At 42.9% G+C, this 26711-nt stretch overlaps 1 protein-coding gene across 1 annotated transcript in view; it reads right to left on the reverse strand.

Annotated features, from left to right (window-relative positions):
- Positions 1 to 26711, reverse strand: part of LOC120023946 (brain-enriched guanylate kinase-associated protein-like) — a 63169-nt gene that overhangs the window by 27501 nt on the left and 8957 nt on the right. Inside the window, exons 6-8 of the mRNA XM_038968047.1 lie at positions 11032 to 11328; positions 10479 to 10877; positions 1131 to 1159 (exon numbers count right to left, since the gene is read on the reverse strand). Coding sequence (XP_038823975.1) covers positions 1131 to 1159; positions 10479 to 10877; positions 11032 to 11328 — 725 coding nt within the window. The remainder of the gene's footprint in view (positions 1 to 1130; positions 1160 to 10478; positions 10878 to 11031; positions 11329 to 26711) is intronic.

Raw genomic sequence — 26711 nt, forward strand, 5'->3', positions numbered from 1 at the left:
ACACATCCTAGTTCACACAACAAACCTTTAAGCACCTTATTAGCAAACCTTTTAGCCAAGCCTTTTCTCTCGCTTTCAGAGGAGGACAGTAGGATGTGTCTGTTGTGTATTGTTTAAATACAATATACGCCACTTCTTATTTGACATGTTCACTGTATTGAACAATAAGCCAGAAAAACAATCGGTGGTATAACTGTACCAGTGTAAATGCATATAAGTGAAGCTACATGCTCTAATGAGGCATTCTAATAGTATCCTTAGCAAATCACGAACTGTATGATCATTGCAAATGCTACTCAAGCTCTAAGCTACACCGATGTGAAGCAAACTGAAACTGCGCAAACGTACAGTACCAATAAATGACACACAGACAGACACACACACCATGCCAACCCCAAATCCCAAATCAAAGACGTTCCCTCCGTTGAAGAAGCAGTACCTTCCGCTGGTGCTCACACAGAGCCTCATTGTGAATCGCTGGTCCTGGTGATGATGACACAGAAACCTGGCTGCCTGCTGCCTTCTGCCTCCGCTCCTCGCTGTATGTGTGAGGGGAGCAGTGCTGAGGGTTTGTGTTTGTGTGTGTGTGTGTGTGTGTGTGTGTGTGTGTGTGTGTGTGTGTGTGTGTGTGTGTGTGTGTGTGTGTGTGTGTGTGTGTGTGTGTGTGTGTGTGTGTGTGTGTGTGTGTGTGTGTGTATATATTTGTGTGTGTGTGTGTGCTAGGGCTTCTGGTGAAAGCCCTGCTGTGTGATCCAGAGCTGGCTTACTCAACTCCGATAAGCGTGGAGAAACCCCCAGTTGCGGAGGAGAGGAGAAGTGGAGAGAGGGAGGAGAAAGAGAGATAAAATAGAGGGATGGAGAGAGAGAGAGAGAGAGAGAGAGAGAGAGAGAGAGAGATAATAGAGGGATAGAGAAAGGAGAGAGAGAGAGGGAGGGAATATAAAGTGATAGAGACTAAATGAGAGAGATGAGAGAAAAAGAGTCAAATATAGAAAGAAAGAGAGAGAGGGAGAGAGAGAGAGAGGGAGGGAGACAGAGAGAGACGGATCTGAGGGGGCTGCTTCGTGCTTCGCAGGCAGGCAGGGATAGAGGCAGGCAGGGAAGAACAGAGAAAGAGAGCGTCATTTTACCTTATGGTGTTCATCTGCTCATCAGGAACCTACAAGGAAATCACAGGAGATTAGATGAACGGACGAGTCCATTGGCCCTGTAGACTACTGCCAAAAGCATTGCTAGTCGCAGTTGAGTAGCAACACACTCAATCACACACATTTCATTTCACACTCGCACTCTCCGTTTCCATCTCTGCTCTCTCGCCCTCACTCACTCCCGCTCTCTCTCTTTGTTTTCTAAATTCTCTCTCTCCTTTCCCCTCTCTCTCTCCTTCTCGCTATCACTCATGCAGAGAGCACGTCAGGCTATATCTGCATTTAGCAAAGGTGTGAAGAGAACAATCCTGTCATATTAAGAGGGAGAGAGAGAGAGAACGAGAGAGAGAGAGAGAGAGAGACTGCAGATACATAGCAACCCCCCCCCCCCCCCCCCAATAGACACTGGCATTGACTCAATATCTGTAATGAGCTGAAGGGAAAAGAGAGAGAGCGAACAAAGATATAAAGAAAGAGAGGGGGGAGAGAGAGAGGAAAGAGGGAGAGAGAGAGGTGGAGGGAAACAGGTGGCCCCATCTGTTGAATTTCACATGTTATGTCACCAGGCGGTGGGGAGGAATGAAACTCTCATCTCCACTGCAAGCTGGTTGGATTCTCTAGGGGGGAACCCCCCACCCCACTCTCTCTTTCTCTCTCTTTTTCTTTCTCATCTCCATCCGCCCCTCTCTCTCCCTCTTTCTCTCCCTCCCCCCTCTCTCTCTTTCCGTAAATATCTCTCTCTCCTCTTTCCCTCTCCCCCTGTCTCTCTCTCTCCCCTCTTCCCTCGCTCAATCGCTCTCTCTTTCTCTCTCTCTCTCACCCCGTATACATTATGTAACAGGTGAGATCATGCTATACAAGGAATTTTCATCTCCATTCAGATTTAGAGTTCAGTGCTAACCAAGTGGCAGGGACATTCAGCGATATATTATTGAGCTATCTCATGAATAATAGTAGAACTTCATTGTCTATTGTTTTCAATGAGGAAAAAATATAGTTTAATATACCACGTAATAAAAACTAGGGTGTATTCATTGAAATATACTGAACTAGACAGTTCACACAATAACATTTATAATGTAGTTATATATGTATCTAATCCGAACAGAAAGAGTGGGAGGCCCCGGTGCACAACTGAGCAAGAGGACAAGTACATTAGACTGTCTAGTTTGAGAAACAGACGCCTCACAAGTCCTCAACTGGCAGCTTCATTAAATAGTACCCACAAAACACCAGTCTCAATATCAACAGTGAAGAGGTGACTCCGGGATGCTGGTCTTCTAGACAGAGTTGCAAAGAAAAAGCCATATCTCAGACTGGCCAATAAAAAAAGATTAAGAGGGGCAAAAAAACACAGACACTGGACAGAGGAACTCTGCCTAGAAAGCCAGCATCCCGGATTTGCCTCTTCACTGTTGACGTTGAGACTGGTGTTTTGCCAGTACTATTTAATGAAGCTGCCAGTTGAGGACTTGTGAGGCGTCTGTTTCTCAAACTAGACAGTCTAATGTACTTGTCCTCTTGCTCAGTTGTGCACCGTGGCCTCCCACTCCTCTTTCTATTCTGTTTAGAGCCAGTTTGCACTGTTCTGTGAAGGAAATATCCTTCATTTTTTCAGAACAAGAATAGACTGACGAGTTTAAAAAAAAAAGTTATTTGTTTCTGGGAATTTTGAGCCTGTAATAGAACCCACAAATGCTGATTCTCCAGATACTCAACTAGTCTAAAGAAGGCCAGTTTTATTGCTTCTTTAATCAGAACAACAGTTTTCAGCTGTGCTAACATAATTGCAAAAGGGTTTTCTAATGATCAGTTAGCCTTTTAACCTTTTGAGGACAGAGGGTGCTATTTTCACTTTGGGGGAAAATCGTGCCCAATTTAAACGGCCTCGTACTCTATTCTTGCTCGTACAATATGCATATTATTATTACTATTGGATAGAAAACACTCTCTAGTTTCTAAACGTTTGAATTTTGTCTGTGAGTAAAACAGAACTCATTTGGCAGCACACTTTCTGACCAGGAAGTGGAAAGTCTGAAAATGATGCTCTGTTCAAGGGCCTGCCTATAAATGGGCATGATACGTATGAGTATACATGCACGTCATACACCTTCCCCTAGATGTCAAGAGGAAGTGAGAGAAGAAATGAAGTGTTTATCTTGGTCTGAGGTGGAATAAATCCTCTTGGCATGACGAGTCATCCATTTCCTGTTTTCTGGAAAGCGCGAAGATGGACCTGGAATTGCCTTCTGAAAAGCTGTCGTTATAGGCGACTACTATCTCCGGCTTTGATTTTATTTGATACATGTCACAATATCATCGTAAAGTATGTTTTTTCAATATAGTTTTATTAGATTATTGAAATTTTTTCGGGACGTTAGGCGTGTTGCGTTGTCTGTGTTTGTTGACGATGGAGAGCTTCGCGCCACTTGGCCAGTGTGCTTGCTAATTCAAGAGGGAAAAACGATGTTCTAAATCCAAACAACGACTGTTCTGGACAAAGGACCCCTTGTCCAACATTCTGATGGAAGATCACCAAAAGTAGGACCCATTTTGTGATGCTATTTCATATATCTGTCGAACTGTGTACTAGTAGTTTTGCGCCCAGGTTTTGGCCACTCTCTCGCTATAACATAAGCCTTATGTCGTAATGAAGATATTTTTAGAATTCTAACACTGCGATTGCATTAAGAACTAGTGTATCTATCATTTCCTATACAACATGTATTTTATTGTAATGTTTATGAATAGCTATTTGGTCAGAATAGGTGAGAGTCTAATAGAAATATCCGCACATTCTGGGAAAAAGAAGCTACGTTAGCATAATGGATAACCACTGATTTCAGCTCTAAATATGCACATTTTCGAACAAAACATAAGTGTATGTATAACCTGATGTTATAGGACTGTCATCTGAGGAAGATTTATGAAGGTTAGTGAAAATTAATATATTTTGCTGGTTTATTCGCTAACGCTAACGTGCCTATTGCTATCGCTAACGTGCCTTGATGAATGAATGCGGTAGTGTGGTAGGCTATTGTAGTAAGCTAATATAATGCTATATTGTGTTTTCGCTGTAAAACACTTAAAAAATCTGAAATATTGGCTGGATTCACAAGATGCTTGTCTTTCATTTGCTGTACACGATGCATTTTTCAGAAATGTTTTATGATGAGTATTTAGGTATTCCACGTTGGTCTCTATAATTACTCTGGCTTGACGGTAGCTGTGATGGTAGCTGCAATGTAAAACTGATTTATAGCTCAAATATGCACATTTTTCGAACAAAACATAGATTTATTGTGTAACATGTTATAAGACTGTCATCTGATGAAGTTGTTTCTTGGTTAGTTTGGTTGGTTCTTGGTTAGTTAGGTTGGCTTTGTGCATGCTACCTGTGCTGTGAAAAATGTCTGTCCTTCTTTGTATTTGGTGGTGAGCTAACATAAATATACGTGCTGTTTTCGCTGTAAAACATTTAAAAAATCGGACATGTTGACTGGATTCACAAGATGTGTATCTTTCATTTGCTGTATTGGACTTGTTAATGTGTGAAAGTTAAATATTTCAAAAAAATATTTTTTGAATTTCGCGCTCTGCCTTTTCAGTGGAATGTGGGAGGAGTTCCGCTAGCGGAACGCCGGGGCCAGACAGGTTAAAATGATATACTTGGATTAGCTAACACAACTTGCCATTGGAACACAGGAGTGATGGCATCCATACACTTATGTAGATATTCCATGAAAAATCTGTCGTTTCCAACTACAATAGTCATTTACAACATTAACAATGTCTACACTGTATTTCTGATCAATTTGATGTGATTTTAATGGACAAAAAATTTGCTTTTCTTTCAAAAACAAGGACATTTCTAAGTGACGCCAAACTTTTGAACGGTAGTGTATTTCTATTCACAGTACCAGTCAAAAGTTTGGACACACCTACTAATTCAAAGGTTTTTCTTTATTTTTACTATTTTCTACATTGTAGAATAATAGCAAAGACATCAATACTATGAAATAACACATATGGAATCATGTAGTAACCAAAGAGGTGGTAAACAAATGAAAATATATTTTATATTTGAGATTCTTCAAAGTAGCCACCCTGTGCCTTGATGACAGCTTTGCATTCTCACAACCAGCTTCATGAGGTAGTCACCTGGAATGCAATTCAATTAACAGGTGTGCCTTGTTAAAAGATAATTTGTGGAATTTCTTTGTTTCTTAATGCGTTTGAGCCAATCAGTTGGGTTGTGACAAGGAAGGGGTGGTATACAGAAGTTAACCCTATTTGGTAAAATAAGTTCATATTATGGGAAGAACAGCTCAAATCAGCAAAGAGAAATGACAGTCCATCATTACTTTAAGACATGAATGGCATGCAATACGAAAAATGTCAAGAACTTTGAACGTTTCTTTAAGTGCAGTCGCAAAAACCATAAAGCGCTATGATGAAATTGGCTCTCTTGAGGACTGCCACTGGAAAGGAAGACCTAGAGTTACCTCTGCTGCAGAGGATAAGTTAATTTGCTTTACCAGCCTCAGAAATTGCAGCCCAAATAATTGCTTCACAGAGTTCAATGAACAAACACATCTCAACATCAACTGTTCAGAGGAGACTGATGGGAATCAGGCTTTCATGGTCGAATTGCTGCAAAGAAACCACTACTAAAGGACACCAATAAGTAGAAGATCCTATCTTCTGCCAAGAAACACAAGCAATGGACATTAGACAGGTGGAAATCTGTGAGTCTAAATTTGAGATTTTTGGTTCCAATTGCCGTGTCTTTGTGAGACGCAGAGTAGGTGAACGAATGATCAGACATAGCATTTCCCTTGATGGCCAGAAAACTCAATTTTAGTCTCATCTGACCAGAGTACCTTCTTCCATATGTTTGGGGAGTCTCCCACATGCCTTTTGGCAGACACTAAACATGTTTGTTTATTGTTTTCTTTAAGCAATGGCTTTTTTCTTGCCACTCTTCCGTAAAGCCCAGCTCTGTGGAGTGTACGGCTTAAAGTGGTCCTAAGGACAGATACTCCTATTTCCGCTGTGGAGCTTTGCAGCTCCTTCAGGGTTATCTTTGGTCTCTTTGTTTTGGTGGGCGGCCCTCTCTTGGCAGGTTTGTTGTGGTGCATTTTTTAATAAAGGATTTAATGGTGCTCCGTGGGATGTTCAACGTTTCTGATATTTTTTTATAACCCAACCCTGATCTGTACTTCTCCACAACTTTGTCCCTGACCTGTTTGGAGAGCTCATTGGTCTTCATGGTGCCGCTTGCTTGGTGCTGCCCCTTGCTTAGTGGTGTTGCAGACTCTGGGGCCTTTTAGAACAGGTGTATATATACTGCGATCATGTGACAGATCATGTGACACTTAGATTGCACACAGGTGGACTTCATTTAACTAATTATGTGACTTCTGAAGGTAATTGGTTGCACCAGATCTTATTTAGGGGCTTCATAGCAAAGGGGGTGAATACATATGCACGCACCACTTTTCTGTATTTTATTTTTTAGAATAATTTGAAATAAGTAATGTTTTTCATTTCCCTTCACCAATTTGGACTATCTTGTGTATGTCCATTACATGAAATCCAAATAAAAATCCATTTAAATTACAGGTTGTAATGCAACAAAATAGGAAAAACGGCAAGGGGGATGAATACTTTTAAAAGGCACTGTAGCATAGCACTCTGCAGCGATACACCATCCCATCTGGTTTGCTCTTAGTAGGACTATTATTTGTTTTTCAACAGGACAATAACCCAACACACCTCCAGGCTGTGTAAGGGCTCTTTGACCAAGAAGGAGAGTGATGGAGTGCTGCATCAGATGACCTGGCCTCCACAATCACCCGACCTCAACCAAATTGAGATGGTTTGGAATGAGTTGAACCACAGAGTGAAGGAAAAACAGCCAACAAGTGCTCAGAATATGTGGGAACTCCTTTAATTAAGACAGTTGGAAAATAATTCCAGATGAAGCTGGTTGAGAGAATGTCAAGAGCATGCAAAGCTGTCATCAAGGCAAAGGGTGACTACTTTGAAGAATCTCAAATATAACATATATATTTGATTTGTTTAACAATTGTTTGGTTACTTCATGATTCCACATGTGTTATTTCATAGTTTTGATGTCTTCACTATGTCATAACTCTCCAGAATAGTCACAGACACGACAACTATTATTCTACAATGTTGAAAATAGTAAAAATAAAGAAAAACCATTGAATGAGTAGAGGTGTGTCCAAACTTTTGACTGGTACTATATGTGTAATATATCTGTTTAATTACTGTAATAAAATGAAAAACACATTTATTGTGTTGTGCAGTCAAAAAAAGTAGTGATAATGTAAAAAACACATAGTTAAGGAATTCAGTGGTTATTTCACAGGAAGTGTGATGAGAGCAGAAGGCCATGTGCATGTCATGATGGGACTGTGATGGATGTGACAGCACTGCTCTCAACCAGCACCATGTATTGTACAAGGGCTCCTGTGAAATACTACTGAGAGAGAAATAAACTTCACAGCTACACACACACACACACACACACACAAACAAGCTCACATACACACTTGTCTCTCAGCCCCCTCACCGCCCACCTTTTTTCAAGCAGTTGCTAAGGTGACGGCAAAGACTGAAATTTAATCAGACAGTAAATTGGGCAATGTTATTTTCTCTTTCATTATTGAATGTCTGTGATACCTATGGTGAGATGATGTGTCAGACATATTTAGGCTTTTGAAAACCTTGAAAGTAAATGTCATATGATCCTTACTGCATAAAGGCAGAATGAGACATTGAATATTTCCCTTGTTGCCAATGAAACCCATATTAAAACTTAAACAATTCTGATTTACAATGCACCTAGCAACAGCAGCAATATCTGTTGTAATCTCTCGTGGACAGATGCAAGTAACATAAAAAAGTAGCAGCATCTGTCAAAAGACTGTGGGATGCAACAACTAACAAAGACCTTTGTTCCATTACGGTGATTTTTCTTCACTGATTATTAGGAAAAATCACAATTTCTCAGGTGCATGCAACTTTCACATTTTGGAAGGGGAGGGGACATTTGGCTCACAGGGAGAATCTTAATCGCACACTGCGCTCCTCTTTCTCGAAGCACATTGGATGAGAAAGGCAGAGGTCCTGCCTCTCTGAACTTCTGCTCCAATGGGGTTTAAGAAGGAGGCAAGGAGAGAGGACACGAGGAGTATGCAGTTGACATTCTCCCAGAGACTTGCTGGTCTCTTTAGTATGAACTCTAACCCGTCTCTCCCCAGAACTTAATCAAGTATCTGGCGCAATTACGCAAGATTTTCCTTCTGGTGTCCAACTCGATAACTGTTGGATAACATATATTAATATTTTGATGTCATATTCTTTATCCACAAATAATGTCAGAATGATGTTTTATTATACAATATAACACTTGAGAGTTGCATAGATGTCAGAAATCAGACGGACAGAATGGTGGACAACTCTGTTCGGCTACACAACTCATCGCTCATACACCCTACAGCAGGGGTCGGCAAAAGGCTAAAACCGGCCCACAAGTGTGTGGGGGGGTTGTCGTTTTTGGTCAAGAAAGCTATGTTTAATTTCGGGAAATCTCTTCCCAAGTATTCCCACAAATTAAGCGACATGTGGATCTTGTCTCATTGTAATCAAGGTATGAAATGTTTGTGATTTTCCAGTATAATCTCTTTTTGGGCTTAGTTGTGGTCAATTTGCAGTGTACAAATTATTATAATTATGTTCTGGCCCTCCGACCATTCGCGGCGACAAAAATTGGCCCGCGGCTAGTCGCCTACCCCTGCCCTCCAAGGTAACAAACAGTACAGAGAAAATCCATTATTGTTAACTTGCTGATATTGAATAGTCTGGACAGGGAAAGCCAGAGCGGAAGCTGCAAATGCATGACATTCCATATTGATTTAGTGATTGGCAAGCTTTTTGGTTGACTTGGTATAATGGCTATAGAGAGATGTGCATAAATTCTAGTGTTCTAGGTCTATTTTTATGATAATAGCTATGCCTCGGTTTAGGGTCAAAGTATCTTTGAGGAGGCCACCATTTGTTGTTGTTGGAGTATATATCTGCCTGTTTAAGTTAGTTCTATGTTTAAATGAGTTATACCTGCAAGTACGCATTTCATTGCACTTTGTACACCATGTACAGTATATCATGTGTATGTGACGAATAAACAATCTTGAATTTGAACTTGTGAGTATTTGCAAACCCATTCCTTCCTAGATTAGGCTACATGCTGAGATAAGCAATAATAATAGCCATTTATCTGAAGCTTTTATCTAAACAGTCATGGGTGCATACATTTCCATATGTATGGTCCCAGCAGGAATCTTACCCACAATCCTTTGTCCCGTATGGCTCAGTTGGTAGACCACGGGGGTGAGTATTAAAATGTATGCGCTGACTAAGATAGGAGCGTCTGCTGAATTTTTTTTATGATAATGTAAATCCTGGACCTTGCAAGCACAGTGCTCTACCAACGGAATCACTAATGATAGATGCCATACATAGGGATGTTGGAAAATGTGTGATTGACAAGATTGTAATATGGTTGACTAGTTTGTGTGAGGAATCTGGTTAGTGCTATCTGTAATGAAATGCACATGCAAATACAGTGTAATGTGATTGGTTCTTAGCCGTCTATGGTTAACATGGCAAAAGCTTCTAGGTCTAGGATAAGACACAAACCGTCATGGTCCATTATCTACTATGGTTTGTAGCGATGAATAGAGTTTGAGTTCATGAATTACTTCTCATTTCACATTGCAGTTAATCAGTCAAATAAAAGCATGTACAGTCCATTCATCAAATACAGTAGATGAATCACGTGAGATATACATATTTTGTCATTTTTCCCGACCCAAGTAAACTGTAGCAGTATACACATAACTTTGCCAGTGCATGTCATTTGAAATACTAGACTTTATCTGTTTTCGACATGATTTCGTTGAAGATAATCTGAAATGATTGTGCATCAGGCTTTTTGAAAATTAGTTTATTGGCTTTTGCTAATGTCACAGATTATTCTACGCGCTATTGCGCAATCACAGTAATGTATTGATCGTGCTCAGAAGAAAAGAATGATGGGTATAAAAAAAAAGTCACACCACACCAGTGTAAGATTAAGAAACAGAACGATTTGTCACTCACCATGCCGATCCCTCTGGGTAGAGAGAAGGATCGGTAGGGGTATCTCATCACCAGTCCCTCATCCCACAAAACTGGACTTGGACTCCTTATTCTTCCCAAAGTTTTCTGCCGCAATTCTGGAGGAGCTGCTGTTCCTACCACACCCATTTTCCTCTCCCTCTCCAGAGTTGACAATGTGTTCTCGTTCTTGATCTTAATGTCCTTCAGCTCATCCTCCCTCCGGACACTGTCAATGTCCGTCTCCAGGTAAGCTTTCCCCACAGGCATTTCTATGGGACCCTGCTCCTCCTGCATCCTGCCCCGCTGCAGTGACGCTGAGCAGGGCAGACTGCTCCTCCACCGGTACTCCACTTGGATCACGTCGTCTCCCGACCCTGTGGTGGTGCTGGGGCAGTTTCTGGGGCTGAGGGAGCTGGATCTCTGGGGAGGAGGGGGAGGCGGTAGTTTCTGGAAGGCCTCCAGGCTGCCTGGGACGAGCACTCTGCCACCGACGTCGTCCAGGAAGTTTGAGAACTTGAGTTTGGCTTCGATCTTTTTCTCCAGCCAACAATAACGTGTTGATCGTATTGCCGCTGTTGCTGCTGCTGCTGGTGGCTGTTGTGGTGTCCTGGCTACTGGAGGTCAGGCTCTGCACGGAACCAGCACTCCTCCCCCTCCCTCTCCCCCACCAGGCTCCCCCTCCCAATGCTGCCTGTTCTGCCCCCTCATGCAGCTCCACGAGGCTGCACGGCCCTCCCTGGACTCCGTGGGGACGAGCTCTGCTGTAAGGCCCTCTGGCTGAGCTGGAGCTGTTGAGTCTGGCCTGGAAGGCCTCCTGGCTGTGCTTCTTGATGGAGCTGCTGAGCAGGCAGACCTCCCCGGAGCTCCAGCTGTCTAGGCTGGCGTAGGCCTCACTGCTGCTTATGATTCTGCTAGGGCTGGGGCTGGATGTCAGGCTGCATGGGAAAGACCTGCTGGAAGTGGGGGCTGAAACATCAGATTCCTCCAACTAGAAATGCATGAATCCAGGGCAGGAGCCAGAGGTGGTGGAGCCTGGGGATAGCTTGCTCAGCCCAGCCCCCTGAGAGAGCAGGGATGCTGGGGAGGCTGTCCCTGTCCGGTCAGCCAGCATGGAGCTTCTCTGCATGGTAACTACTAACTAGATAATTTTGGTAAGTGTTGCAGCACTCCCTCACTCTCTCAATCAGCATTAATGACTGGACCATTGTTCAGTGCACGTCACTGATTTTAAAGTGTTCAGGTCCGATTCTGTCCTGTTCTGCCAGTCAGGTTGACCTAGGACCAGTCTGGTTCGTTAACACCCCAGGACCAACGAGTGGCCCCCTACCATGCCAATCTGTTCCAGGACCACCCTAACTCAGATATTAAACTAGGACCCCCTGTGAGGGGTGCCACATTGCCCGTACATGCCAATCTTACAAAATGATCACTGTAGCCTAAATGTGTGGCCCACATACTATAACCCCATCCCCCCTGTAACAGCCAGGCTAAACTGAGAGCTGTGTTAGTTACTACCCCAAAATCCACCCTATAAAAAGGCTGAAACTAGCATAACAGAAAAACTGCAAAAATACAGTTTCCTCTAATTATATCCCACAAAAGCAGCAAGCCAAGCAACCTTGGAATATCTAAGTTTAATATGTTCATAGGAAGTATCAAGCAGTTCAACAGGCCCTGCTCTGAGAGCACAGTCAAAGTCCTTAATTAGACCATCTATAGATAGCATAGGAGCCAATGAGACATTTTATGCCTTTTCCAGGTCAGTGGCTCCAACAGGGCATTGGTCACAGATAGAAACACATGGCAATTGATGGGGAGAGAGAGAATAATGGGACGCAATGTGAGAGAGGGAGACACTAATGGATAATAATCAAGTAAACAGTCACTTGTATGGCATACAAGCTACAGGCTACCGTGGCCTATATTTTCGCAGTACAAAAAGCACAGATCTGTCTAAACAATACTGTAAACCTTATTATAATCTGGCAGCTTGATTTAATTTTTAACTTTTCTTCTACAAGTGGCATTATGAAGGCGTTATGAGGAGGCGCTGACGCTGTCGTACACATCGATCCAGAGCATCCCAAACATGCTCAATGGGTGACATGTTTGGTGAGTATGTCGGCAATGGAAGAACTAGGACATGTTCAGCCTTATAATGCTGAAACATGGTGTGATGGCGGCGGATGAATAGCACGACAATGGGCCTCAGAATCTCGTAGCGGTAACAGTGCATTCAAATTGCCATCGATAAAACGCAATTGTTTCCATTGTCCGTAGCTTACGCCTGCCCATACCATAACTCCACCGCCACCATAGGCACTCTGTTCACAGCGTTGACATCAGCAAACCGCTCATCCACACATCTGCCCGTTACAGTTGAAACCGGGATTCATCCGTGAAGAGCACACTTCTCCAGGGTGCCAGTGGCCATTGAAGGTGAGCATTTGCCTACTGAAGTCGGTTACCACGCCGAACTGCAGTCAGGTCAAGACCCTGGTGAGGACGACGAGCACGCAGATGAGCTTCCCTGAGACAGTTTCTGACAGTTTGTGCAGAAATTCTTCAGTTGTGCAAACCCACAGTTTCATCAGCTGTCCGGGTGGCTGGTCTCAGACTGAAGAAGCTGGACGTGGTGGTCCTGGGCTGGCGTGGTTACATGTGTTCTGCGGTTGTGAGGCCGGTTGGACGTATTGCCAAATTCTCTAAAACGACATTGGAGGCGGCTTATGGTAGAGAAATAAACATTAAATGTATGTCCACATGCTACAGCACAAGGTGCACCTGTGTAGTGATCATGCTGTTTAATCAGCTTCTTGATATGCCACACCTGTCAAGTGAGCGGATTATCTTGCCAAAGGAGAAATGGAAAGGAGAAATGCTCACTAGCACAAATTTGTGCACAACATTTTTGAGAAATAAGCTTTTGTGCGTATGGAACATTTCTGGGATCTTTTATTTCATCTCATGAAACATGGGACCAACACTTTACATGTTGCGTTTATATTTTTGTTCAGTTTACATAGGGAATTGTTGACATGCTGTCAAATTTTTATTCTCGATTAAATGTTATTTATACTTTTTTTAATGCATTTTTCATACCTTTCTTTAATATTTTAAAGATAGAAAGATGATCGGCTATGTGTAAGTCCGGTTTGCGAGTCTCTTAACAAAATGAAATCAAAATATTTAGGCTGACATCATCCAGTGTCCCAAAATGTGTATTTGTGTGATATGCAAATATGTGCATACTTAAATATAATATAAAATTAAATTAAATATACCTAATTTTCATATTTATTACAATATTTCCGGAAAATGTTTAATACAAAAAAGTATTATATTTGTGTCCACGTTCAACTGGTAAAAGTTGACTGTGATATGATTAAGAAAAAAACGACTTTTAGGGTGTAGCATTAAATCACACTGCCAGATTATAATGAGGTTTACGGTACTTTTTGCACAGATCTGCACTTCTTTTGCACCACAAAAATGTCACCCTATTTTCTACTTGTCAATCCCTATCTTTGTAATTCCTACCCTTATCAGGGTTGGGGTGAATTCCAATTCCACATTTTCCTCATTGAAAAGCATGGAAGAGAATAGGAATCGGAATTTCAGTGTACTTCTTGAATTGTCTGGAATTGACCCCAACCCTGACTCTGATCCTTAAACTTGGAGGGATAAGCAAAATCTACATCAACAGGCATGAGTGAGTATAAGGGGAATACTGAATATACTGTGCATACTCTATTCAAATGAGAGAGCCATAGCTGTGATGTTCATCAATATTCAGCACGTTACATAACTTGGTCGATAACGCCTCTGTTCCTCTGTGTGTGTGAGAGCAGAGGGGTGTGTGTGAATGATTATGATTGGCTATCGAGTGGCAGATAGTCAGACAGCAATGAACTCTACTTATTGCAATGGAGCAGCAGGCCAATTGAGTCACATTATACTCATCCCTGTACCAAGCTTTCCAATTTGCATGCACCCTAACTAGGCAGCCATTTAATAACATACCCCACCCAAAATGCTCGCTCGGAGCTCGTATAATGATGCCTGCTACAGTCAGCATAATCACAGAGGATGCCCTGGATCAAAGAGCCGAGATCTGAGATCAGCACGACAGCCTAGCCTAGCCCCACAGTGTATCCCTATGAAGTCAACTTAGATACAGCCATAGAGATACAGTATAATAGTGTTCTAGTTCATTCTGTGGATACAGTATATTGTGGTTTAGCTAGTATGTCTGTATTGTAAGTCTCTTGCTGGGTAAAACCCAGACTCTCCCAGTCTCCAGGGTGGTCATTAGTGGTCCATCCGTTATGTAGGGCTTGAGCGATGGCTGTGCTGGGGGGGCCATGCGCATGCGTGCCCCCTGGTGTTGGGCCCCCACACCCTGCCTGCTGCTTCAGCCCAGCCGGTCCAACGGGCCCCGAGGGGCCACCAGCCTGTCTGCTGCTGGGGAGGACAGTCAAGCCTGGCCTACAGTACATGGGGCTCTGTCTCTATTTCTCTCTCTCTCTCTGCCTCTCACTCTCTGTCTGTCTGTGTTTCTCTCTGTGTTTCTCTCTGTGTGTCTCTGTCTGTCTGTCTGTCTGTCTGTCTGTCTGTCTGTCTGTCTGTCTGTCTGTCTGTCTGTCTGTCTGTCTGTCTGTCTGTCTGTCTGTCTGTCTGTCTGTCTGTTTGTTTCTGTCTCTCTCTCTCCCCCTACCTATCCCCAGACTTTTCTCGACAGTCTCAGCCTCTCTTATGATAAATGTTTTTAATAATCTCTTTTCAATCTCAGGAGGAGATGGGAGGTAGCCAATTTAGAAGTATCGTCCTGACAGAGAGAGACTGTCAGCCCGTGGCTGCTGCTAGGTAATGTTCCTAAAATGAATTCCTGCTATACAGGCAGTAGAGGTGGAGATAATTGGGGGATGCTTGTTCAATGGTTGCACTGTATTTTGCTCCCCATTGTCGACTGGTTCTGGGGCTCCGGGCCTACATGGACCTGCCTGGCTGGTCAGGGGGTCTCTTGAGGGAGGAGTCGGCGACAGCCGGTCGACTCGTACTAAGCCCTTGTTTATTGCAGGGAAAAGGCTGTGTGTGGCTGTACAGTATGTCTCCAAGCAGTTACTATGGTATTGTCTTGTGTCTGGGAGATACGTCAGGAGACCTATTAGGTCCCTCTCCCATTCTGTCAGTCATTGATCTGTCTCCCTCTCTACATGCTGGTTGGAATCTCTAGGGGCGACCCCCCCCCCCCCCCCCCCCTCCCTCTATTCAATTCAATGGGCTTTATTGGCATGGGAAACATATGTTTATATTGCCAAAGCAAATGGAATAGACAATAAAAGGAAAATAAACAAGGGAAACAGTGAAGAATACACTGTTTTAAAAGAATATAGACATTTCAAATGTTATATGACTGTTTATGTACAGTGTTGTAAGAATGTGCAAGTAGTTGAAGAATTAAAGGGTAATTAAATAAATAGATAAATATAGGTTGTATTTACAATGTCGTTTGTGCTCCACTGGTTTCCCCTTTCTTATGGCAACGGGCCACAAATCTTGCTGATGTGATTCCACACTGCGTTTTTTCACCTAACAGGTATGGGAGTTTATCAATGTTTGAATTGTTTTCAAATTCTTTGTGGGTCTGTGTGATCTGTGGGAAATATGTGTCTCTAATGTGGTCATACATTTGTCAGGAGGTTAGGAAGTGCAGCTCAGTTTCTACCTCATTTTGTGGGCAGTGGGCACAAAGCCTGTCTTCTGCCAGGTCTGCCCATGGCGGCCTCTCTCAATAGCAAGGCTATGCTCACGGAGTCTGTACATTATTTTCATTGATTAAATTAAATTAATTTTTTTATGGGTGGATCAGCTTTAATATTGCATATATATTGTTGCTTCCATCAATGTAATTGTCTGCATCATTTCCAGTGCCCCATATATTTATTTTGTAAATATACTCTACCGTTCAAAAGTTTGGCGTCACTTAGAAATGTCCTTGTTTATGAAAGAAAAGCACATTTTTGTCCTTTAAAATAACATCAAATTGATCAGATATACAGTGTAGACATTGTTAATGTTGTAAATGACTATTGTAGCTGGAAACGGCAGATTGTTTTATGTAATATCTACATAGGCGTACAGAGGCCCATTATCAGCAACCATCACTATGTTCCAAAGGCACATTGTGTAAGCTAATCCAAGTTTATAATTTTAAAAGGCTAATTGATCATTAGAAAACCCTTTTGCAATTATGTTAGCTCAGCTGAAAACTATTGTGCTGATCAAAGAAGCAATAAAACTGGCCTTCTTTAGACTAGTTGAGTATCTGGAGCATCAGCATTTGTAGGTTCGATTACAGGCTCAAAATGACCAGAAACAAAGAACTTTCTTCTGAAACTCATCAGTCTATTCTTGTTCTGAGAAATGAAGGCTATTCCATGCAAGAAATTGCCAAGAAACTGAAGATCTCGAACAACGCTGTGTACTACTCCCTTCACAGAACAGCGCAAACTGGCTCTAACCAGAATAGAAAGAGGCCCCGGTGCACAACTGAGCAAGAGGACAAGTACATTAGAGTGTTTGAGAGTGTTTCTAGTTTGAGAAACAGACGCCTCACAAGTCCTCAACTGGCAGCTTCATTAAATAGTATCTGCAAAACACCAGTCTCAACGTCAACAGTGAAGAGGCGACTCTGGGATGCTGGCCTTCTAGACAGAGTTGCAAAGAAAAAGCCATATCTCAGACTGGCCAATAAAAATAAAAGATTAAGATTGGCAAAAGAACACAGACACCGGGACAGAGGAACTCTGCCTAGAAGGCCAGCATCCCATAATCGTCTCTTCACTGTTGACGTTGAGACAGGTGTTTTGCGGATACTATTTAATGAAGCTGCCAGTTGAGGACTTGTGAGGCGTCTGTTTCTCAAACTAGACACTCTAATGTACTTGTCCTCTTGCCACAGTTGTGTACCGGGGCCTCCCACTTCTCTTTCTATTCTGGTTAGAGCCAGTTTGTGCTGTTCTAGACCCCAAACTTTGGAACGGTAGTGTATATATACACTGCTCAAAAAAATAAAGGGAACACTAAAATAACACATCCTAGATCTGAATGAATGAAATATTCTTATTAAATACTTTTTTCTTTACATAGTTGAATGTGCTGACAACAAAATCACACAAAAATTATCAATGGAAATCAAATTTATCAACCCATGAAGGTCTGGATTTGGAGTCACACTCAAAATTAAAGTGGAAAACCACACTACAGGCTGATCCAACTTTGATGTAATGTCCTTAAAACAAGTCAAAATGAAGCTCAGTAGTGTGTGTGGCCTCCACGTGCCTGTATTACCTCCCTACAATGCCTGGGCATGCTCCTGATGAGGTGGCGGATGGTCTCCTGAGGGATCTACTCCCAGACCTGGACTAAAGCATCCGCCAACTCCTGGACAATCTCTGGTGCAACGTGGCGTTGGTGGATGGAGCGAGACATGATGTCCCAGATGTGCTCAATTGGATTCAGGTCTGGGGAACGGGCGGGCCAGTCCATAGCATCAATGCCTTCCTCTTGCAGGAACTGCTGACACACTCCAGCCACATGAGGTCTAGCATTGTCTTGCATTAGGAGGAACCCAGGGCCAACCGCACCAGCATATGATCTCACAAGGGGTCTGAGGATCTCATCTCGGTACCTAATGGCAGTCAGGCTACCTCTGACGAGCACAAGGAGGGCTGTGCGGCCCCCCAAAGAAATGCCACCCCACACCATGACTGACCCACCGCCAAACCGGTCATGCTGGAGGATGTTGCAGGCAGCAGAACGTTCTCCACGGCGTCTCCAGACTCTGTCACGTCTGTCACATGTGCTCAGTGTGAACCTGCTTTCATCTGTGAAGAGCACAGGGCGCCAGTGGCGAATTTGCCAATCTTGGTGTTCTCTGGCAAATGCCAAACGTCCTGCACGGTGTTGGGCTGTAAGCACAACCCCCACCTGTGGACGTCGGGCCCTCATACCACCCTCATGGAGTCTGTTTCTGACCGTTTGAGCAGACACATGCACATTTGTCTGACAGTTTGATTTCACAGAAGTGTGATTGACTTGGAGTTACATTGTGTTGTTTAAGTGTTCCCTTTATTTTTTTTGAGCAGTGTACATACACATATATACAGTATATAACATTCATACATATACACATATATATACCTACAAACACATACACATATACATACTTTTTAAAATATACCTTCCTTTATTATTCCCCGCAAACCCTCCCCCAATTGGAGTAAACTATTAAACAATAACACTTAGGCTTCTACTTCCAGCTTATACATACTATACACATTTTACAGACACAATCTATTTTACAATAGTTATTATATTTTGTTTGTTTTTAGTCCTGGCCTTCCTCTCCTTCTGATGTCCATCCAGTTTGATTTCTGTTTGCCATATATTTGTAACTGTACTATTTCACAAAAGTTCTGAACCTATATACATCTTACAGACCCCGTATGTTTTACATTTGTTATCTTGTTGTTATTAGTTCCACTCTTCAGCTCCATTCAACCCCTCCTATCTATCTCTGAACACCATCCATTTTGGATTTATATTTGCCATATGTTTTTCAACTGTGCTGTGATGCTTCACAAAAGTACTGAACATTTTCATTCTCATAGTTTCTACAGATTGTAAAATAAAGATGAACATTTTTGCTAAAATAATTATTATATTATTGATCGATTGACTATGGCTTTTCAAATCACCCAGTATTGCTATCTGCAGCTTTAGTTCTAGGTAAATGTTGCAGTCTGTACATTCTTCATTTGAGATCAGTCACAGTGGTCAGGTATTCTGCCACTGTGTACTCTGTTTAGGTCCAGATAGCATTCCAAATAGTTCTGTTTTTGATTTCTCATAATTTGGTTGGGTCTAAATGCGTTTCTGTCCTGGGGCTCTGTGGGGTCTGTTTGTGTTTGTGAACAGAGCCCCAGAACCAGCTGGCTGAGAATACTCTTCTCTATGTTCATCTCTAGGCTAGGGCTTTGTGGTGGACTGCTTGTGCATTGCTTCCTTTTAAGTGGTTGTAGAATTTAACGTCTCTTTTCTGGATTTTGATCATTAGTGGGTATCGGCCTAATTCTGCTCTGCCTAATTCTGCTCTGCATGCATTATTTGGTGTTTTACGTTGTACACAGAGGATATTACTGCAGAATTCTGCATGCAGTCTCAATTGGGTGTCCCATTTTATGAATCTTTGGTTGGTGAGCGGGCCCCAGACCTCATAACCATATAGGGCAATGGGTTCGATATTTGATTTAAGTATTTTTAGCCAGATCCTAATTAGATGTTGAGTTTTATATTCCTTTTGATGGCATAGAAGGCCCTTCTTGCCTTGTCTCTAAGGTCATTCACAGCCTTGTGGAAGTGACCTGTTGTGTTGATGTTTAGGATCAGGTAGGTGTAATTCTTTGTGTGCTCTAGGGCAACAGTGTCTAGATAGAATTTGCATTTGTTGTCTGGACCTTTTTAGGAACACCATTACTTTTGTTTTACTGAGATTCCGTGTCAGGGCCCAAGTCGGACAAAATCTGCGCAGAAGATCTAGGTGCTGTTGTAGGCCCTCCTTGGTTGGGGACAGAAGCACCAGATCATCTGCAAACAGTAGACATTTGATTTCTGAGACCAGTGGGGTGAGACCGGGTGCTGCAGACTGTTCTAGTGCCCTCACCAAGGGTGGGGCTCAAGCTGCATCAAGGGTGGGGCTCAAGCTGTTGATAAGTATTTTGGTAAGAATTTCTTGATTCGTTTTTTACGTTCTTCATCAAACCATTTCTCATTGTTGTTAGTTGTTTTAGGTTTTCTGCCGGAATGTTAGTTGATAGGTCAAATATATTGTTCAGGCTTCCTCCTCTTCCTAAGTTTATACCTTCACTATTGCAGGAAACCATCTTGTCTAGGAGGGATTGGATTTGTTGTTCGGGAGACTCTGGGTTGTGGTCAGTGATAAAGTAGTCTACAGTACTACTGCCAAGAGATGAGCTATATGTACAGTATACGTACCGTAGGAGTCCCCTCGAAGCCTACCATTGGCTATGTACTGCGACAGAGCTGCAGGAGTTGTGACCTGTTTTTGTTGGTTATGTTGTCGTAGTTGTGTCTATGGGGGCATATGGGGGAGGGAATGCTGTCACCTCCCGGTAGCCGTTTGTCCCCCTGTGTGCTGAGGGTGTCAGGTTCTTGTCCAGTTCTAGCATTTAGGTCACCACAGACTAGTACATGTCCCTGGAGCTGGAAATAATTGATCTCCCCCTCTAGGATGGAGAGCTGTCTTCATTAAAGTATGGGAAAATACAGTGCCTTCGGAAAGTACTCAGACGGTTTGCCTTTTTTTCACATGTTGTTAGGTTACAGCCTTATTCTAAAATTGATTAAATCGTTTTCCCCCTAATCAATACACACACAATACCCCATAATGACAAAGCAAAAACAGGTTTTTAGAAATTGTTGCTAATTTATTTAAGAAAAAACTGAAATATGACATTTACATAAGTATTCAGACCCTAAAATACAGTAGAATAGAATACAGTATATACATATGAGATAAGTAAAGCAGTATGTAAACATTATTTAAACATTATTAAATTGACTAGTGTTCCATTATGAAAGTGGCCAGTGATTCCAAGTCTATGTATATAGGTGCAGGGTTGCGTAACCAGGTGGAAGCCGGCTAGTGATAGCTATTTAACAGTCACCACACCAAGTCTGATGGCTTGAGATAGAAGCTGTTCAGTCTGTTTCAGTCTCTCGGTCCCAGCTTTGATCCACCTGTACTGACCTTGCCTTCTGGATGATAGCGGGGTGAATAGGCCGTGGCTCAGGTGGTTGATGTCCTTGATGATCTTTTTGGCCTTCCTGTGACATCGGGCACTGTAGGTGTCCTGGAGGGCAGGTAGTTTGCCCCAGGTGATGCGTTGGGGAGACCACACCATCCTCTGGAGAGCCCTGCGGTTGCGGGCAGTGCAGTTGCCGTACCTGGCGGTGATACAGCCTGACAGGATGCTCTCAATTGTGCATCTGTAAAAGTTTGTGAGGGTTTTACTGGCCTGGTTGTAAAGGCTGTTCAAGTCCAGGGTGGAGTGGTGGGCCAGGTGAACATTCGGTTTATAGGCACAGTCACTGGAAGTACTTACGTTTACCCGTTTTATGGTAGCAGGGTGGAAGTATTTTTGTGGTAGCAGGGTGGAGATAACCACTTATGCGTTGGGGAAGTTAGAAGAAGCTTTTTCAATCATTCCCTTTCCTGCTGTGCCCACCCTTTCCTGCTGTGCTCTCAGGTCGTTTGTGCCTGTGTGTATTATTATGTGGCTGGGTGATCCTAGTTGGTCCTCAGACGGTAAGGTCTAAGGTCTCTCTCTCTCTCTCTGTCTGTCTGTCCTAACGACCACTCTACCACAGGCTGGTGTTATTTGAGAGCCAAACATCTCTGAGTTTAAGTTATGATTTCGAGCAACATTGTGTGATAGATAAGATAAATCTCCAACCCTGAGACACAAAAGCAATCATCCTCACCACTGTATTCTCACACTCAAGAGCAGTTAATGCTATTCCTCCCGAGATAGATCATATTTTGTCAGTGAACACTACTAGGACACTTTCCCTCTCATCTCTAGGGCTAAGTGTCTTATCAACAAAAATCCTGCTTCCTCCATTCTTTAAAAAACACTGGCAAAGCAACCATTGATTTTAGCTTGTTTGCGGCAGTCTTTTAGGGATTCGTTCACCTGTTTCTTTTCTTTGGGCTTCAAATTTGAATTGGATCTTACGAATGTGTGTTTCTTCACTTTGCTGTGGGTGTCAATAACAGGTGATTTTGTGAAAGACATGATGGTATAGACCTGGCAGTCAATATGACATCAATAACCCATCTCATGCTGTCGATACCAGCAAACGGCTATAGGGGCCTTTCCGTGAAAGCTCACAGTGCAATGGAATGAAACACACGGATAAAGTGAATAAGGTAAGACCCATTCTGGAGAAAGTAAGATTGGTTTCCTGGGATCTCAGTTGAACAACGCCGTTAGGTCTGCAATAACATCAGTTTCCGACCAATTACAGTCCTACAAAACGGAGAACTTGGAAAACAAACATCTATTGCTTAGAGGAGCAGTGTGAAGCAGCAGGATTCGAACCGGATTTGCAGAATTCAAGGCTGTTATCCCACTGAGCTAAAGCCTGGGCAATAACTCAGGGAGCCAACGCAAGTCTTCAGGTCTCAGTTTACTCATCACACCCATACAGTAAAGCAGGCCCGGACCCAGAATGAATCATTTGGACGGGCATTTGATTTCCATGGGGGGGGGGGGGGGGGGGGGGGGCGTATTTTTTGGGTGGGGTTGTAATTCCCATTGTTATAGAGCATTTCAAACCCGTAATAGAAAGCACAACATGCATAAGCCTACCCATGTCCACGTTCCACGTGTTGACGTGGCTTGCCGCCGATCGGCTTCGGCATTACCGGTACGTTGATCTCTAACTTCAGCACAATGGACAATCCCGTATATTTGTATCATGCATGGCCTAGTACCTACATGACATAGGAAACACATTGACATTTAAATTCAATTCAGATGCTTTTACTAACACTCATCGCAGCTGCTTAAATCACCTTTATAATAGGCTAATGCAAATCTTTGATCGCATTTGCAGAGCAAGGAAAGATGAATTCATGACAGTAATTAGCCAGCCTGCCAGCTTAGTGGAGTCTGACACTAGTATAGTCAGTGTAGTCAGCTCAGCTATCCCCATTGAGACTGTGTCTGTGCCTCGACCTAGGTTGGGCAAAACTAAACATGGTGGTGTTCGCCTTAGCAATCTCACTAGGATAAAGACCTCCTCCATTCCTGCCCTTATTAAAAGAGATTGTGATACCTCACATCTCAAAATAGGGCTACTTAATGTTAGATCCCTCACTTCAAAGGCAGTTATAGTCAATGAACTTATCACTGATCATAGTCTTGATGTGATTGGCCTGACTGAAACATGGCTTAAGCCTGATGAATTTACTGTGTTAAATCAGGCCTCACCTCCTGGTTACACTAGTGACCATATCCCCCGTGCATCCCACAAAGGTGGAGGTGTTGCTAACATTTACGATAGCAAATTTCAATTTACACACAAAAAAAATTACGTTTTCGTCTTTTGAGCTTCTAGTCATGAAATCTATGCAGCCTACTCAATCCCTTTTTATAGCTACTGTTTACAGGCCTCCTGGGCCATATACAGCGTTCCTCACTGAGTTCCCTGAATTCCTATCGGACCTTGTAGTCATAGCAGATAATATTCAAATTTTTGGTGATTTTAATATTCACATGGAAAAGTCCACAGACCCACTCCAAAAGGCTTTCGGAGCCATCATCGACTCAGTGGGTTTTGTCCAACATGTCTCTGGACCTACTCACTGCCACAGTCATACTCTGGACCTAGTTTTGTCCCATGGAATAAATGTTGTAGATCTTAATGTTTTTCCTCATAATCCTGGACTATCGGACCACCATTTTATTACGTTTGCAATCGCAACAAATAATCTGCTCAGACCCCAACCAAGGAGCATCAAAAGTCGTGCTAAAAATTCTCAGACAACACAAAGATTCCTTGATGCCCTTCCAGACTCCTTCTGCCTACCCAAGGACGTCAGAGGACAAAAATCAGTTAACCACCTAACTGAGGAACTCAATTTAACCTTGCACAATACCCTAGATGCAGTTGCACCCCTAAAAACTAAAAACATTTGTCGTAAGAAACTAGCTCCCTGGTATACAGAAAATACCCGAGCTCTGAAGGAAGCTTCCAGAAAATTGGAACGGAAATGGCGCCACACCAAACTGGAAGTCTTCCGACTAGCTTGGAAAGACAGTACCGTGCAGTATCGAAGAGCCCTCACTGCTGCTCGATCATCCTATTTTTCCAGCTTAATTGAGAAAAATAAGAATAATCCAAAATGTATTTTTGATACTGTCGCAAAGCTAACTAAAAAGCAGCATTCCCCAAGAGAGGATGGCTTTCACTTCAGCAGTAATAAATTCATGAACTTCTTTGAGGAAAAGATCATGATCATTAGAAAGCAAATTACGGACTCCTCTTTAAATCTGTGTATTCCTCCAAAGCTCAGCTGTCCTGAGTCTGCACAACTCTGCCAGGACCTAGGATCAAGAGAGACACTCAAGTGTTTTAGTACTATATCTCTTGACACAATGATGAAAATAATCATGGCCTCTAAACCTTCAAGCTGCATACTGGACCCTATTCCAACTAAACTACTTAAAGAGCTGCTTCATGTGCTTGGCCCTCCTATGTTGAACATAATAAATGGCTCTCTATCCACCGGATGTGTACCAAACTCACTAAAAGTGGCAGTAATAAAGCCTCTCTTGAAAAAGCCAAACCTTGACCCAGAAAATATAAAAAACTATTGGCCAATATCGAATCTTCCATTCCTCTCAAAAAAAATGGAAAAAGCTGTTGCGCAGCAACTCACTGCCTTCCTGAATACGAACAATGTATACGAAATGTTTCAGTCTGGTTTTAGACCCCATCATAACACTGAGACTGCACTTGTGAAGGTGGTAAATGACCTTTTAATGGCGTCAGACCGAGGCTCTGCATCTGTCCTCGTGCTACTAGACCTTAGTGCTGCCTTTGATCACCACATTCTTTTGGAGAGATTGGAAACCCAAATTGGTCTACACGGACAAGTTCTGGCCTGGTTTAGATCTTATCTGTCGGAAAGATATCAGTTTGTCTCTGTGAATGGTTTGTCCTCTGACAAATCAACTGTACATTTCGGTGTTCCTCAAGGTTCTGTTTTAGGACCACTATTGTTTTCACTATATATTTTACCTCTTGGGGATGTCATTCGAAAACATAATGTTAACTTTCACTGCTATGCGGATGACACACAGCTGTACATTTCAATGAAACATGGTGAAGCCCCAAAATTGCCCTCGCTAGAAGCCTGTGTTTCAGACATAAGGAAGTGGGTGGCTGAATACTTTCTATTTTTAAACTCGGACAAAACAGAGATGCTTGTTCTAGGTCCCAAGAAACAAAGAGATCTTCTGTTAAATCTGACAATTAATCTTGATGGTTGTAAAGTCGTCTCAAATAAAACTGTGAAGGACCTCGGCGTTACTCTGGACCCTGATCTCTTTTTTGACGAACATATCAAGACTGTTTCAAGTATAGCTTTTTTCCATCTATGTAACATTGCAAAAATCAGAACTTTTCTGTCCAAAAATGATGCAGAAAAATTAATCCATGCTTTTGTTACTTCTAGGTTAGACTACCGCAATGCTCTACTTTCCGGCTACCCGGATAAAGCACAAAATAAACTTCAGTTAGTGCTAAATACGGCTGCTAGAATCCTGACTAGAACCCAAAAATGTGATCATATTACTCCAGTGCTAGCCTCTCTACACTGGCTTCCTGTTAAGGCAAGGGCTGATTTCAAGGTTTTACTGCTAATCTACAAAGCTTTACATGGGCTTGCTCCAACCTATCTTTCCGATTTGGTCCTGCCGTACATACCTAAACGTACGCTACGGTCACAAGACACAGGCCTCCTAATTGTCCCTAGAATTTCTAAGCAAACAGCTGGAGGCAGGGCTTTCTCCTATAGATCTCCATTTTTATGGAATGGTCTGCCTACCCATGTGAGAGACGCAGACTCGGTCTCAACCTTTAAGTCTTTATTGAAGACTCATCTCTTCAGTAGGTCCTATGATTGAGTGTAGTCTGGCCCAGGAGTGTGAAGGTGAACGGAAAGGCTCTGGAGCAACGAACCACCCTTGCTGTCTCTGCCTGGCCGGTTCCCCTCTCTCCACCGGGATTCTCTGCCTCTAACCCTATTACAGGGGCTGAGTCACTGTTTTACTGGTGCTCTTTCATGCCGTCCCTAGGAGGGGTGCGTCACTTGAGTGGCTGATCTTCCTGTCTGGGTTGGCGCCCCCCCTTGGGTTGTGCCGTGGCGGAGATCTTTGTGGGCTATACTCTGCCTTGTCTCAGGATGGTAAGTTGGTGGTTGAAGATATCCCTCTAGTGGTGTGGGGGCTGTGCCTTGGCAAAGTGGGTGGGGTTATATCCTTCCTGTTTGGCCCTGTCCGGGGGTATCATCGGAGGGGGCCACAGTGTCTCCTGACCCCTCCTGTTTCAGCCTCCAGTATTTATGCTGCATTAGTTTATGTGTCGGGGGGCTAGAGTCAGTTTGTTATATCTGGAGTGCTTCTGTCTTATCCGGTGTCCTGTGTGAATTTAAGTATGCTCTCACATTATCTCTTTCTCTCTTTCTTTCTCTCTCTCGGAGGACCTGAGCCCTAG

The sequence above is a fragment of the Salvelinus namaycush genome, chromosome 29 (assembly GCF_016432855.1).
Source record: "Salvelinus namaycush isolate Seneca chromosome 29, SaNama_1.0, whole genome shotgun sequence".
NCBI lineage: Eukaryota > Metazoa > Chordata > Actinopteri > Salmoniformes > Salmonidae > Salvelinus > Salvelinus namaycush.